This window comes from Mandrillus leucophaeus, unplaced genomic scaffold (genome assembly GCF_000951045.1).
Source record: "Mandrillus leucophaeus isolate KB7577 unplaced genomic scaffold, Mleu.le_1.0 Scaffold286, whole genome shotgun sequence".
In the NCBI taxonomy this organism is placed as follows: domain Eukaryota; kingdom Metazoa; phylum Chordata; class Mammalia; order Primates; family Cercopithecidae; genus Mandrillus; species Mandrillus leucophaeus.
Genome location: NW_012102987.1, coordinates 571,549 through 586,930, shown reverse-complemented (window position 1 = coordinate 586,930; position 15,382 = coordinate 571,549). Strand labels below are relative to the sequence as shown.

The window sequence follows — 15,382 nt, the reverse complement described above, 5'->3', positions numbered from 1 at the left end:
AATTTGTGTGTGTGTGTGTGTGTGTGTTTTTAGTAGAGATGGGGTTTCACCGTATTGGTGAGGCTGGTCTTGAACTCCTGACCTCAGGTGATCCTCCCGCCTCAGCCTCCCAAAGTGCTGGGACTACAGGTGTGAGTCACTGCACTCGGCCACTCCCAATCTTCGCATACTGGCTTTGTACCGGGGAGACCTTCACCAACTAGCCCAGGTACAGATTCTGGAACCTCTTAAATGTTTTTCCAAGTTCAACTTTTTAGGACTGTGTTATTTTCCAACTAAAGGTTGCTGGTTTTTCATCTTGTAATCTCTTGCTCCCTCTGGTGTCTGTCTTCAGAACTGCACGTTCTCTGGAGCTGCAGCTGCAAGTTGCCCCTTTGTTCTCAGTGGCTCTCTGGCAAAGCACGACAGCTTCCTATAAGCTCCCGAGTTAGATGAGACGGGCAACAGTCCCTTGGGCAGCACTACAAAAAGCCGGAATGCTGGTGTGTAAGTTCCATTTCTCCTGGGAGAGAAAATGCAAATTGGGTGATCTCTCTTGATGGCGTCCAGCCACCCTGGCCTGTATGTGGTACTACAGGCTCTGGTGGCACGGCAAGCTATCCTCCACTCTCATGTGCTTTTAGCAGACCCCAGGCATCCAAAGGATGCCAGTTCTGTCAGTATTCTAAGTCAGACAAGACGAAAGAGCCAGAATCTTGGTCATATGCTCCAACCTTCTCCACTTCTCTCCCCCTCCGCCCCGAGTCTGCCCCCTTCAACCCAGGGAAAAGCCAGGAGCTGGTGTACTCTCGCCATCATGCTGGGCTGTCATCCTTGGTGGGGTAAAGTGAAATGACTCTTCCTACTCATTTCAACGTGGCTGTTCTTAATTTTGCACTCACCAGGTGGGGATACTGCAACTTAACTGGTTTCTGGCATCTTGGTCTATAAATTGATGTCTCTGTGGGGTAACGAGGACTGGTACTTCCTATTTTGCCATCTTGCTGATGTCAACCCCCATTTCATATTTTAACCAAAATGGAAACAGATAAAGGTCACAGAATCCAGAATGATTTACATAACAAAAGGAAACCTTTACGGAGTGCTGGGTAGCGCCTGTGCTACAGATGAGAAAGCCAAGGCACAGAGGTCAGTGAAATCGTGCATCCCAAAGATTAGGGGTGAACAGTGACTGGTATGCAGCAGGCACTTGAAAGTGAAAACCATTTTTATTATTTTGATTAAAATTCTTCTAAAATGGGGAAATTATCCTGGATTATTGGGGTGGGCCCAGGGCAATCACAGGGTCCTTTTATATGTGAGAGATCTGAAGATGCTAAGCTGCTGGCTTTGAAGATGCAAGGGCCCATGAGCCAAAGAATATGGCAACCTCTAGAAGCTGGTAACAGCAGAACACAAATTCTCCCTAAAGCCTTCCTCAGGAGCACTGCCCTGCTATCACCTCGACTTTAGCCTTGTCAGACCCATTTTTGGATTTCTGACTCCAGAACTCAGAAGTCAGAATTTAAAAGCAAATTTGTGGCTGGGCATGGTGGTGTAACGCCTGTAATCTCAGCACTTTGGCAGGCCACGGCAGGAGGATTGCCTGAGCCCAGGAGTTTGAGACCAGCCTGGGCAACATGGCAAGACCTCGTCTCATTTTACCTAACATACACAATGAAAATTAATTAGTTAATTAATTAAAAAATTAAACTGGTGTGTCACTAAGTTTGTGGTGATTAGAGCCGAACTAGGAAGCTAATACAGCGTCTGAAATTTTAAAAAAAATACATTTAAGAGAAAATTACTTAGGAAATAAAATTTTATTGTACAAAATTCACATTTGTTGCATAGGATGAAAAGCATGGCAAAGAGATCCTTAATCTTTTCCTTTGACATTTAGTGAAGGTAATTTCCTAATACATTCTCGGATCATACGATTTTTTTGTCTAGAATGTTTAACAGTTGTGTTGGTAGTAAGTGTTCTGGGTATAAGGTATAAAACGGAAAACAGATCAAAAAAGTGCCGGGGGAAGACCACTGCCAAACAGTAATCTCCAAGAACTTGGTATTTTCCACCGTGAGGTAGATGCTGTGGGGTCATCGCTCTGTAATTGAAGAACAAAATATTTTTATCTTTAAACTTTTACCATCAGATCTCCTTTTAAAGTGAATTATAAAACTCTCCTTTTGTGTTCCTTTTGGTTGACACTTTTATAGCCCGGTTTTATTGTTAAGGAAAAATAAAGTTTGTCTTCATGTCAACTGAAGATAAATTTCTTTAAGTTCCAAATTATAAAGATATGCCAGAAAGGCTGCAGATGAAGTTTATTATGGAAAATCACATTCAAAAAGAATACGGTATTAAAAAAAAAATCAGTGTCATGTGATTTGTATCAATTTGTTCTTGCAAAAGCATGAATTAAAAAGCTAGTTACCCACCTTATAAAGCAGCCTTATGAGGTGTTCTGTTATGCCTACAGGCTGACTCACTTCCCTGGGTGTAATGCTCTCATTTCACAATAGAGAAAAACATCAACTGTAGTATTTATTCAATAGCCAGAGTATTGCTCATGTAGCAGTACTTTTTACTTTCCTAAAAAAATTCCTGAATTCCACAGAAGGCTTGTTTATTATTGCAAGACTGTGTCTGGCATAATTAATCTAACATGAATAGTAAGTACAATGAAGAACTAAGGATTTTCCTTTTTGGAAAGTCAGCTTTAATGAAACAACTGTAAATAATAGGTTGGTTAACTGTCCTCTAATTTTCAAAAGTTCACCTTAAACTAAATTTTATGTAAAGGTGTGTCTATATTTAATATGAACCTTCACTCATTTGGTCTACTTTGGTAGTATATAAAATGCAAGTTAATGAATACACACAACCAAAGAAGAGGCTTAGGCTATAATAAAACTTACGAGTGGTTTGATTATCTGAAGCCACTCATTAAGGTACTCAACGAGACCTAATGCATCTGGGATGTTGTCCCCTTCTGAAACAAATTTCAGCAGAACTGCCATTTGGATTTCTTTAGAACAGCTACAAGAAATAAAAATAAGAATCAGTATTTTTTCACAGGTACAAGGGTTGATTCTAGTGTGTCTGTTTTCACAGCTATGATAACCTGCCTGGTTTGGGTAAGGAAAAGACGCCACATTGTAAGATAACTTCCCATCTCCCTTTGCCCTACATACAGTTTTCCACTTGGGAGAGCACGCCCCTGTAGCACCCACTGGGGAACACGCATGATCATGCCTCGCCCCACGGCTGCATGAAAAAGCTGCCTTTGTGTCCTTGGCCACAGCAGATAAGGTATGTTCTGATCTCCTCCCCAAACCTACTTCAGAAGACAGTAATTTTCAGAAGCACCACAGCAGAGACTGAAAGAAAGTAACACCTAGTGACTATCTAAAGCAGTGAGGGAAAGTGTGGGAGAGAATGGAATCATTAAAGGAAAGAAAAGTTCCTACTTCTTCCAAAAACGTTGAGTGATTATTATGTGTTAAGCATTATCTGCAAATTTTATGACAATCCCTGTAGTAATCCTGAGGAAGCTCTAATTAGCTCCATTTTATAAAAGAACCAGTTTGGAATAACAGGAACAAGGACAGACACCAGCATTCAGATTCTAGCTCTTCAACTTACCAGATACGTTGGGCAAGTTACTTTAACCAGGGGTGTTCCTCATCTATAAAAGGGGGATGATAATGGAACCTACTTCACAGGTTGTTGAGAGGTTGAAAGGAGGTAGTGAAGGCAAAATGCTTAAAACAGTGACCACACAGTAAATATGACAGAAGTATTAGCTACTCTTATGAGGTAACAGGTTTAAAGATACTGAATACAGGCCAGGCGCGCTGGCTCATGCCTGTAATTCCAGCATTTTGGGAGGCCGAGGCGGGCAGATCACCTGAGGTCAGGAGTTCGAGAGCAGCCTGGCCAACATGGTGAAACCCCGTCTCTACTAAAAATACAAAAATTAGCCGGGCGTGGTGGCGTGCACCTGTAGCTACTCAGGAGGCTGAGGCAGGAGAACCGCGTGGGACACAGCAAGATTCTGTCTCAAAAAAACAAACAAAAACAAAACAACAACCAAAAAAATCGAATACATAGTTAACATGCCCAAAGTTCTGTATCTAGTAAGTGGCAGAGACGGGACATGAACTTAGGTCTCTCTAACTCCAAAACACAGTCTCCTATCATACTATAAACACCTCAAGCTAGTGATGAGATGGAGATATACCAATGCAAAGTTTCCTGCTTGCCAATAAACACAAAAATTATTCCTAACACCCTAAAACCAAGAACTCTGAGAAAAATGCCATGCCAAAACTTGAAAGCATGAGACTGACAGAGAAGAGAGCTACAGAAATAAAAGTGAGCAGAGTTCTAAGGAAGGGATTTAAGACACCGAGGAGACTCTGATGTGTGCGTTCGGAAGTCGCAGGTGATACCAGGCTAACTTACCACAGTTATCTGTCTCTAGAAACTACAAAGGAGAAATTGTTAGCCCCACTCACACTAGCCCAGTACTTGGTTCTCAAATACCTTAGGGGCTCTCAATCTTTGTATGGAACCACCATGAGCTCTGATGGCTCAGAAAATTCCAGTTCCTAAATGCCTCTGCTGTGATGGCCTTAGGCAAGGCTCTCGCCTGGAGAAGGCTGGCTCCCAGGTATGCCTGCATTTTCAAGGCTTTAACTTGGAAAGTGCAGGGGTATGCTCTTCACTTATCTCGCCTCTTACTAGTTTGTAACACACTGTGGGATAATCATTTCAATATCACCCCCCGGTCTTCTGTTAAAAAGGAAGGCAGAGGATGACTATTTTATTACTTTTTTATTTGGAACTATTTTATTCTGGTTGATACAACTGAATATTTTAATATTGTTTCTTTAGGGTAAAATCTCCATTTCCCGAATGTCTGATGCTGAGTAGGCCTAACTCTTATAGTATTTTCTGTTTATCACTGCTAACTTTGTGGGCAAGCTTATAGCTATCCAGAAGCTGCTCTTTGCCTGGACTCAGTTTCACCCTATACCTATGGCTCAGAATTCAGAAAAAGACCCACAAAGACAGACCCCCGGACTCTAATGAGCACCACCCCTGCCCTCTGATTCTCTGCCCTGTATTTCGAGTTGCCTCAGCCTCCCTGTAGTCTGAACTCATTTCCTCCACTCAGCAAGACCACTGTGCTCTGCCTGGGTTCCGCTCCCTGTGCTGCAGTCCGGAAAGTATCTCCAAGCAGAAAGCTGGGCAACTGTAGACTTTTAAAATTTGCCTTCTCTTAGGGATAACAGCTGTGTGCTGCCTGTAGTCCGATGTCTGGACAACAGTTGTTTCATAAATTCTGTCAGGTTCCAGTTTTTTTTACAGCAGGAGGGCAAGTCTGATATCAGTTACTCTGTCATGGTCAGAAGCAAAAGTTTAGGAGGACTGATTTGTAAAGTAAGTGCAACAAAGTACAGAAGAGGTGGAGCGCAGTGGGAGTGCAGAGGGGCAACTTCCTTGTCTAGAAGACAGGAACAGGCAAGGCTGCAGACGGGAGGTGAAGCGTGAGTTGACTCTTAGAAAGGAGGTAGGTGTGGCAGTGGCTCACGCCTGTAATCCCAGCACTTTGGGAGGCCAAGATGGGCGGATCACGAGATCAGAAGATCGAGACCATCCTGGCTAACACAGTGAAACCCCGTCTCTGCTAAAAATACAAAAAAAAAACTAGCCGGGCGTGGTGGCACAGAACTGTAATCCCAGCTACTCGGGAGGCTGAGGTCGGAGAATGGCGTGAACCTGGAAGGCGGAGGTTGCAGTGAGCCGAGATCACACAACTGCACTCCAGCCTGGGCGATAGAGCGAGACTCCGTCTCAAAAAAATAAAAAACAGGAAGGAGGTGTATTTGTGAGGGGGACAAGAGAGGAACAGGGAACAAAAACACAAGGGAAATGAGAAAATACTGAGATGACTGAAAATGAAAACAACATGTCAAATCATAGGGCATGCAGTGAACACAGTGCTAAGATGAAATGTACAGCTGTAAACACATTCAGTACAAAATAAAAAAACTTTTAAATCAATAACCTAAGTTTACACCTTGGGAAAGAGAAAAGAAGAGCAAACCAAATCCAAAGCGAGCAGAAGAAAATAAAGATTAGATAAGAGAGAAATAATAGAGAATAATAGAATAATAGAGAATGGAAAAACAATAATCAGCAAAATCAAAACTGGTTCTTCAAAGAAAAACAAAACTGACAAATCTTTAGCTAGCTTGACTAGGGAAAAAAAAGGAAAGACTCAAATTATTAAAATAAATGAAAATGGGAACATCAACACCAATTTTACAGAAATAAAGTTGGGAGTTATTTACAGGTACAGATTTTTAAATTTAATATGATGGCAAAGTTCTATAAGTAGACAGTGCTGATGGACGCAGATGCTGTGAATTACTTAACGGCACCTGATTGTACACTTAAATATAGTTAACATGTATGATAAATGTATGTAAATTTTGCAGGATGTGTATTTTACCACAGTTTTAAAAAGTGTGTCTGTAGAGCTTGCAAAGAATAAGTATCAGAATCCCTAAAAAGTTACACAAAATAAAGCATTAAATATGGCTTTTTAGAAACCAGTTCTTCTATAACCAAGTTTAAATCTTTTCCCTAAACGCAAGAGCTCTAAAATAGTACCAGTTTTATAAATACGTTTTCAAAGTTTCAGTAAGTAATCCAATACATTCCCTGACTTAATTTCGTTGTTTGTTTGTTTGAGACGCAGTCTTGCTCTGTCACCCAGGCTAGAGTGCAGTGGCACGATCTCGGCTCACTGCATTAATTTCATTTTTAAGTAAAGTGGAAAACAAATGAACAGGCAAACAAACTCACCTTTCATCATAGAGTGTTTTTGTGATGCCTCCCCCCGGAATGCGGATACAAAACTCGGAATCATCTATTTCAGGAATGCACCGGCTTTTTTCCATTTCTTGCCAGTTAAGGCTCTTTATTTTATTTTGAACACTTCTTTGTATGGAAGGTGTGAGTAGGTACCGGAAGGGAGTACTAGAAATAATCATATAGTTAACTTTTTAAAAACTCACAAATACAAACTCTAAGGCAAACATTGGTTCTTTAGCTAAAATTCTCTTGGTCTCCATATATTCTGCTGCACAGGCAAAACACAAGTTTCAGCAGACTTAAGTAAAAAATATTGCTGATTTGCTACTTACTTACTTGGCAGACAATATAAAAAGATAGAAATACTTAGGCAAGCCCATTGCAAAAATTTCCCACAGCTTTGCTTCCTTTGCCATGAAGCCTATAATGTCTTTTGTGAAAGTTCTAGAAATTAGCTCATTTTGAAAGGTAACTCTTGGCTTATTGGTATTTTTTCATCCTGATTTTATAGGTGTATAAGTGATAAAAGTTATGATCTACACCATCTAAAAAGGTTACAGTGAGCCAAGATTGCGCCACTGCACTCGGTGACAGAGCGAGACTCCATCCCAAAAATAATAATAAAGAAATGATCTAAAAGCTACAGCTTGGGTCTGGGTGCGGTGGCTCATGCCTGTAATTCCAGCACTTTGGGGGGCAAATCACCTGAGGTCAGGAGTTCGAGACCAACCTGGCCAATATAGTGAAACCCCGTCTCTACTAAACATACAAAAAATGAGCCAGGCGTGGTGGCACATGCCTGTAGTCCCAGGTACTCGGGAGGCTGAGGCAGGAGAATCGCCTGAACCCAGGAGGTGGAGCTTGCAGTGAGCCAAGATTGTGCCACTGCACTCCGGCCTGGACAACTGAGGGAGACTCTGTCTCAAAAAAGAGAAAAGGAAAAAAAAAAAAAAGGCTATATCTTGGGGATGGGCGCGGTGGTTCATGCCTGTAATCCCAGCATTTTGGGAGGCCCAGGCAGGTGAATTCGAGGTTCAGAAGTTCGAGACCAGCCTGGCCAACATGGTGAAGCCTAGCCTCTACTAAAATTATAAAAATTAGTCTGGCGTGGTGGCAGGCACCTGTAATCCCAGCTACTCAGGAGGCTGAGGCAGGAGAATTGCTTGAACCCAGGAGGTGGAGGTTGCAGTGAGGTGGGATCGCGCCACTGCACTCCTGCCTGGGTGACAGGGCAAGACTCCGTCTCAAAAATAAATAAATAAAAGCTACATCTTGGAGTATGAGTATTCTATATGTTATCAACTTTGTGATAATGGTAGCTTATAGTTCTATTTGTGAGACACTTTGTCTTACATTTAAGAACTCACTCTGACGTGCCAGGGAGCTACACTTTAGGCAACTGGATTTCTGCAAATACAAATGGTTGCATGTGGCCAGGTGCGGGGGGCTCACACATGCAATCCCAACACTTTGGGAGGCTGAGGCAGGCAGACTGCTTGAGCCCGAGAATTCGAGACCAGCCTGGGCAACACAGTGAGACCCTGTCTCTACAAAAAGTAAATTTTTTTTAAAAAAATGGTTGCATATATGGAAATAACTGAAAATATTAATCTTTCAAAAGTTATCAACCAATAAATGTTGAGTACCTTTTCTGCTCATTCTCTTAAATTAGCTGAGCTGTGATGTTGCTATGCATGTGACAGGAAACACTAAAAACATGGTTCCCAAACTCTCTCTCTCTACACGATGTTTTCCCATGCCCCAACTCTACTAAGCTCACAGGAACTGAAAAGATCTGCCTAACTGTACTCCCTCCCATCTCCTGACCTTCTCTTACCCACCTCTTTCTAAACTCCAGCGAGAAGAGGTAAGGATCTACGTGGCTTTTAAAGTTCATTTTAACCTTTTAATAGAGAAATTATCATAGTATAAACCATATCAAAAATAACTTTCCAGAGGCAGGAACATACCTGCGAAGCTGCAGGTCATTGCGCTGATATGAATGGCTGCTCGAAAGAACAATGACTCTGGCACAGCCGCTGCTTTTCACCCAGGAAAGCAGTTTTTCACAGAATGGCTTTGATTTATACTTTGCACACCATTGAGAGAATAAAATCTAAAAGTTAGTCTTAGAGCATACCAACATTCTATATACTATTTCATCAACTTTATGCAATAACGATATATAATTTATATATACTGAAATTACTTTCAGATGCACTTACTGTGCTTAAACCGAAAGTGAATGATAAACAGCAATGAATTATCTAATGCATCTTTATAATTAAGAAACCAATGGCTATGCATGGTGGCTCACGCCTGTAGTCCCAGCCCTTTGGGAGGCAGGTGGATCACCTGAGGTCAAGAGTTCAAGACCAGCCTGGCCAACATGACAAAACCCCATCTCTACGAAAAATACAAAAATTAGCTGGGCATGATGGCAGGCAGCTGTAATCCCAGCTACTCAGGAGGCTGAGACAGGAGAATCACTTGAACCCGGAAGGTGAAGGCTGCAGTGAGCCGAGATTGTGCCATTGCACTCCAGCCTGGGCAACCGAGTGAGACTCTGTCTCAAAAAAAAAAAAAAAAAAAAAAATCAATGAGTCATGAGGAATCCAGATTTCAAAAAAATTCTATTGTAATGGACAAAGGAAAACTTCCCAGTTCTCTACTTAAGTAATCTATCGTTACCTAATAACCAATACATGGCCATCTGTGAAGGGTTCTTGCCAGAAATTTGTGACCCAAATCTGGTCACATGGAAACAATCAGATGAATGGAGAATGCGCCACATCTGGCCCCGACTCCTCAAAGGAGTCAATATTGTAAAGAAAGAAAGCGGGGCAGGCCAGTTTTACTCTGAAGGATAACAACTAAAAAGATGTAACAGTCAAATACAGCCTGTGAACCATGAATGGATCCAGAATTGAAGGATATTTTGGGAACAGCTATGGAAATCTGAGTATGTTGGATGATACTCCTGAATAAATTCATTAAAATGCTGGTTTTCTTGGGGGTGGTCATGGTGTCCTTGTTCTTGAAAGATGTGTGCGGAAGTATGTAGGGGTGACACATGATGATGTTGCTAGCCTACTTCTGGATTGTTTCGAAGAAGGAAACTGTGTGTACACACATCGCGAGAGATCAAGCAGGTATGGCAAGACGTTCACAGCTGGTAAATCTGGAATGTGGGTTATAAAATTTCAGGGGGAGCCCACTTTATGAAAATTTTTCAAAGACTGCTCATAAAATAACTATTCAATAAAATTTAAAACGCAGGTAAGCAATGCAGGCTAACTTTTAAAATAAGAAGGTAGTCTAGTATAGCGGTTACGAGAGGCAGGCTCTGGGCCAGGCATGGTAGCTCGCTCCTATCGCTCCTATAATCCCAACACTTTGGGAGGCCAAGGTGGGCGGATCACCTGAAGTCAAGAGTTCGAGACCAGCCTGGCCAACATGGTGAAACCCCATCTTTACTAAAAATGCAAAAATTGGCTGGGCGCAGTGACACATGCTTGTAATCCCAGCTGCTCGGGAGGCTGAGGCAGGAGAATCATTTGAACCCGGGAGGCGGAGGTTGCAGTGAGCTGAGATCACGCCATTGCATTTGCTGAAGCATGAACTGCTTGAGCTCAGGAGTTCAAGACCAGCCTGGGCAAGATGGTGAAACCCCACCTCTACAAAAAATACAAAAATTAGCTGGGTGTGGTGGTGCATGCCTGTAATCCCAGCTACTCGGGAGGCTGAGGTCGGAGAATGGCTTGAGCCTGGGAGGCAGAGGTTGCAGTGAGCCAAGATCACACCACTGCACTCCAGCTGGGTGACACAGCGAGAGAGACCCTGTTTCAAGGAGAAAAAAAAAAAAAGGAAGAAAGGATTGTTGAAGAGGGCCTTTCTGATGAGGGAAAATTTAAGAAAACGCTAAAGGAGGCAAACCATTTGAGTCTCCAAGAAAATGAATTCTGGCAGAGAAATGAGTGGAGAGACTGAGGATGAGCTTAATGTCTTAACAACATAGGGAGGCCAGTGTGGCTGCAAGTCAGGCTCCGCAGAGCAGCGGTCTGGCAGAGCTCCCTGTGAGCAGGACTCTTGTTCTGCCGGCTACTTGCCATATGGGGCTCCTGAGAACTCGGAACGTGAGTAGTGACTGAGGAACTGAATTTTAAATTTAATTTGATGAATTAAACTGTAAATAGTTCTATGTGGCTAGTGGCTACTGTATTAGCACAGATATAGAGCCTCATAGGCCACAGTAAGGGCTGTGAATTTGAAACCATCCCCAGAGTTAAAGAAACCAAAGACTAACAGAAATTCTTGAGTTTGGGCTGGGTGTGGCTTACACCTGTAATCCCAGCATTCGAAAGGCAGGCGGGTGGATCACTTGAGGCCAGGAGTTGGAGACCAGCCTGGCCAACATGGCAAAACCCTGTCTCTACTAAAAATACAAAAATTAACCAGTATGGTGGCGTGTGCCTGTAATCCCAGAGGCTGAGGCGGGAGGATCACTTGAACCCAGGATGGCAGAGGCTGCAGTGAGTTGAGATCACATCAGTGCACTTAAGCCTGGGCAACAGAGGAGACTGTCTCAAAAAAAAAAAAAAAAAAGAAATTATTGAGTTTGCAGGGTAGCAGATAAGAAACTACTTGATAAAATACTGAAACTTCCTTCCCTTATGGGATAAAAGAACCAGCTGAAATTGGCTGGAACCAATATGGCCAAGTTGAGTCTGCAGAGAACAAGCTTGCTGGGGTCGCAAGCTGACTCTCCATTGCCACGTTTCATACTCACTCCCCTGAACTGGCACGTGGGCCCTATGAGTTAGCATGAAAAGATAACTGTGCATGCCCAAGGACTTACCAGATCTACCCTTTCCTTCCATCGCTCACCCACTCATCTCAGAATCCACCTCTGAACCTTTTCTAATAAGAACACTGCCTTGAAGCCAGCACAGGGAGGCAGATTTGAGCTCGACTCCTGTCTCCTTGGGAGTCAATCTGCAATATAAAGCCTTTCTTTTCTCAAAAACCTGGTGTCACAGTGCGTTAGGAAGCAAGCTCCTTCTCCTGGATCACAATTTTGAGTGAGGAGAAGCTACTGGAGGGTTTCAAAGAGAGCAGTGATGTGGTGTAGGTTTAGAGGATCGTCAGTGCTGCCGTTGGCGAGAGGCAGATTGGGCAAGAGTAGAGTCGGGCATGAAGATGACAGTGGTTTGGACTCAGTGGTAGCAGTAGAGGAGGAAAGAAGTCGGATTCAGAATATTTTATGACATATATATAATTTGATATATACACAGTTTATATGTAGATGCCACCAGCTGAAATGTAATACAAATGGAATAAACCTCTAATATTAATATGCTTACATTTTTTCACCAATGTTACCCGAACTGAAAATATGTAGCACTCAAGATAAAAGTCCTACTTCCTTTCTATATAATCATGAAAAGACAGTAACACATCTGAAATATTATAAGATTATTTCTCTATAGAATCAGATCTTCTTAACTGTACACACGGTAAAAACAGTAATTTTTGAATCTTAATTCCTAATGTTACTTATTTTCTCATTACACTTTAATAAACAAAAAGGCAAACTACAACATACTAACCTTAATAAAAATGGATCTTAACTGAAGAGCCACCAGCTTTCTTGAAGGCAATGAATATACTATAAAAACAAGAAAATGAAATCATATGATAGTGAAGTTATGCAAGTTGAAATTATTATGATAAAAATTGAATTATAATACCTTTTGCATTTAAATATTTTCAATAATTAAAATACGGAACATATATGTCATCTGGTTAAAATAAGACAATTTAGAAGTACCTTAAAATGAGCCAGTGGGCTTTATTCTATGGAACAATTCATTTCTGAAAAGTTAACTCTAAGAAAGTATCAAAAATTATTTTTTCTGACTTTAACTGTTCCCCTGAAAATTTCTGGTATTACGACAACTAAAATCATCCTTAAGAAAACTGAACTTTTTGGCTTTTGATATTCTTCCCTCTTGTCTCCAGAGAACAGCAGCACTCACTGGGATTAACAGAAGAAATAGTAAAAGGTAGGAGTGTGTTAGCCATGTAATAAAATCCTGAAATAGGTACATGTGTGTTCCTTAGAACTTTTTAAAGGATCTGAAATCATAGAAAACGTCATGTGAGTCAATGTGTTTGCATTTTTTTCTGGGAAAAGGATCCATAGCTTTCATGAGATTCTACAAGGGGCCCACTCTAGAGATGCTTAAGGCTTCCCCGCCCAACTTCACTTCTAAGGATGACAAGCAGCTGGGCGCGGTGGCTCACGCCTGTAATCCCAGCACTTTGGGAGGCCGAGGCGTGTGGACCACAAGGTCAGGAGATCGAGATCATCCTGGCTAACACGGTGAAACCCCATCTCTACTAAAAAATAAAAAAATTAGCTGGGCATGATGGCGGGCGCCTGTAGTCCCAGCTACTCAGGAGGCTGTGGCAGGAGAAGGGCGTGAACCCAGGGGGCGGAGCTTGCAGTGAGCCGAGATCGCACCACTGCAGTCCAGCCTGGGCAACAGAGTGAGACTCCATCTCAAAAAAAGGGAATGAGAAGCTCCTGTCTGAGTCAGGGACAAAATAGTCTCTAAGGACACAGGATTACTATTGCGCTAAGGGGTAAGTGCTGGTTACTATAAACAGATTGCAAATAATGGCAAATCCTTTGGTGGATCAGGTCTCTACTATTACAGGTCTTTCGGAGATTGTCTCCTATGGCTGGCATGATGTGGTGTGACTGGGAGGTATGCTGAACTCAGCAAATCTACCAAGCACCAGGTATATTCAGTCCAAAGGAAGCTTAGGAATTAGGGAAAGGGGTATAAATTTAGGGAAAAGAGACTAAGACACAGATTACTCAGCCTCTAACCTATCTGTGACAAACACATATAGTCTAATTCAACAGACCTAGGTTTGAAAAGAATGTATCTGTAGGGGGTGGGCAGGCTAAGCTTTTTAAAATGTAAGCTACCACTTCTTCGGTAATAGCAATACCCTCCTCATCAATGTATCATACAATTCTTTTTTTTTTTTTGGAGACAGAGTCTTGCTCTGTCACCCAGGCAGGAGTGTAGTGGTGCAATCTCGGCTCACTGCAACTTCTGCCTCCCAGGTTCAAGTGATTCTCGTGCCTCAGCCTCCCAAGTAGCTGGGATTACAGGAGCTCACCACCATGCCCGGCTAATTTTGTTTGTTTTTTAAGACAGAGTCTCGCTCTGCCACCCAGACTGGAGTGCAATGGTGTGATTTCGGCTCACTGCAGCCTCCACTTCCTGGGTTCAAGCGATTTTCCTGTCTCAGCCTCCCGAGTAGCTGGGATTTCAGGCGCACACCGCCACAATGGGCTAATTTTTTGTATTTTAGTAGAGACGGAGTTTCACCATGTTACCCAGGCTGGTCTCGAACTCCTGAGCTCAGGCAATCTACCCGTCTCGGCCTCCCAAAGTGCTAGGATTACAAGCGTGGGACCGTGCCCGGCCTATGTAATTCTTTTTGTTGTTAGGTTCCTGTTTCCTAGTACTTTTTTCTTCTGATGTGATACACTATGAAAGCAACAACCCTTTTTATGTATTCTGCCCCAAAACATTAACCTTTTATCTAATCAAGCCTTTAGAGCTAACTCCAGTTACAGAAAATACAGGGGCTAGAACAAGCCAAATGACAGGACGACGTAATCAGACAAATCAGAAGGTGGGACAGTGTATAAAACAATACACCCAGTCTTTTCTTCAATAAATCGGTTTGTGATGGAAAAAAAAGGGACTGCTCTAGAGTAGAAAAGATTTCAAGGGCACAGCACGACCATCAGATATATGAGGGGTCTTCAAAAAGTTCACAGAAAATGTGTACTTATGAAAACATTTTGCACCAAAATAAACTTGTACTGACTTGCTATAACACACCTGAAAAGGCTCTGGTTTGAGGCACTAAGGATAAGACATTAAGTGCCCCTATCAGAGCAACATGAATTCTGCTTCAACTGAAGCAAGAACAAACATCAAATTTATGGTGAAGCTTGGGTAGATAAATAGTGAAATCACTGATGCTTAAAAAAGTTTATGAGGGGCCGGGCACGGTCGCTCACGCCTGTAATCCCAGCACTTTGGGAAGCCGAGGTGGGCAGATCACAAGGTCAGGAGATGGAGACCATCCTGGCTAACACGGTGAAACCCCGTCTCTACTACAAAATACAAAAAACTAGCTGGGCGTGGTGGCGGGCGCCTGTAGTCCCAGCTACTCGGGAGGCTGAGGCGGGAGAATGGTGTGAACCCGGGAGGCGGAGCTTGCAGTGAACTGAGATCGCGCCACTGCACTCCAGACTGGGCGACAGTGCAAGTCTCAAAAAAATAAAAAAATTAAAAAAAAGTTTATGAGGGCTGGGGGCGGTGGCTCACACCTGTAATTCCAGCACTCTGGGAGGCTGAGGGGGGTGAATTGCCTGAGGTCAGGAGTTCACGACCAGCCTGGACAACATGGTGAAAC

General features: G+C 42.6%; 1 protein-coding gene across 2 annotated transcripts in view; it reads right to left on the bottom strand.

Annotated features, from left to right (window-relative positions):
* Positions 1-1,783: 1,783 nt before the first annotated feature.
* PSMG2 (proteasome (prosome, macropain) assembly chaperone 2) overlaps positions 1,784-15,382 on the bottom strand; it is a 21,944-nt gene continuing 8,345 nt past the window's right edge. For both annotated transcript variants that reach the window (XM_011985528.1, XM_011985527.1), the window contains exons 2-6: positions 12,481-12,539; positions 8,842-8,960; positions 6,863-7,036; positions 2,902-3,022; positions 1,784-2,087 (exon numbers count right to left, since the gene is read on the bottom strand). In XM_011985528.1, the coding sequence (XP_011840918.1) occupies positions 1,995-2,087; positions 2,902-3,022; positions 6,863-7,036; positions 8,842-8,960; positions 12,481-12,539 (566 nt within the window). In that variant the 3' untranslated portion in view covers positions 1,784-1,994. The remainder of the gene's footprint in view (positions 2,088-2,901; positions 3,023-6,862; positions 7,037-8,841; positions 8,961-12,480; positions 12,540-15,382) is intronic.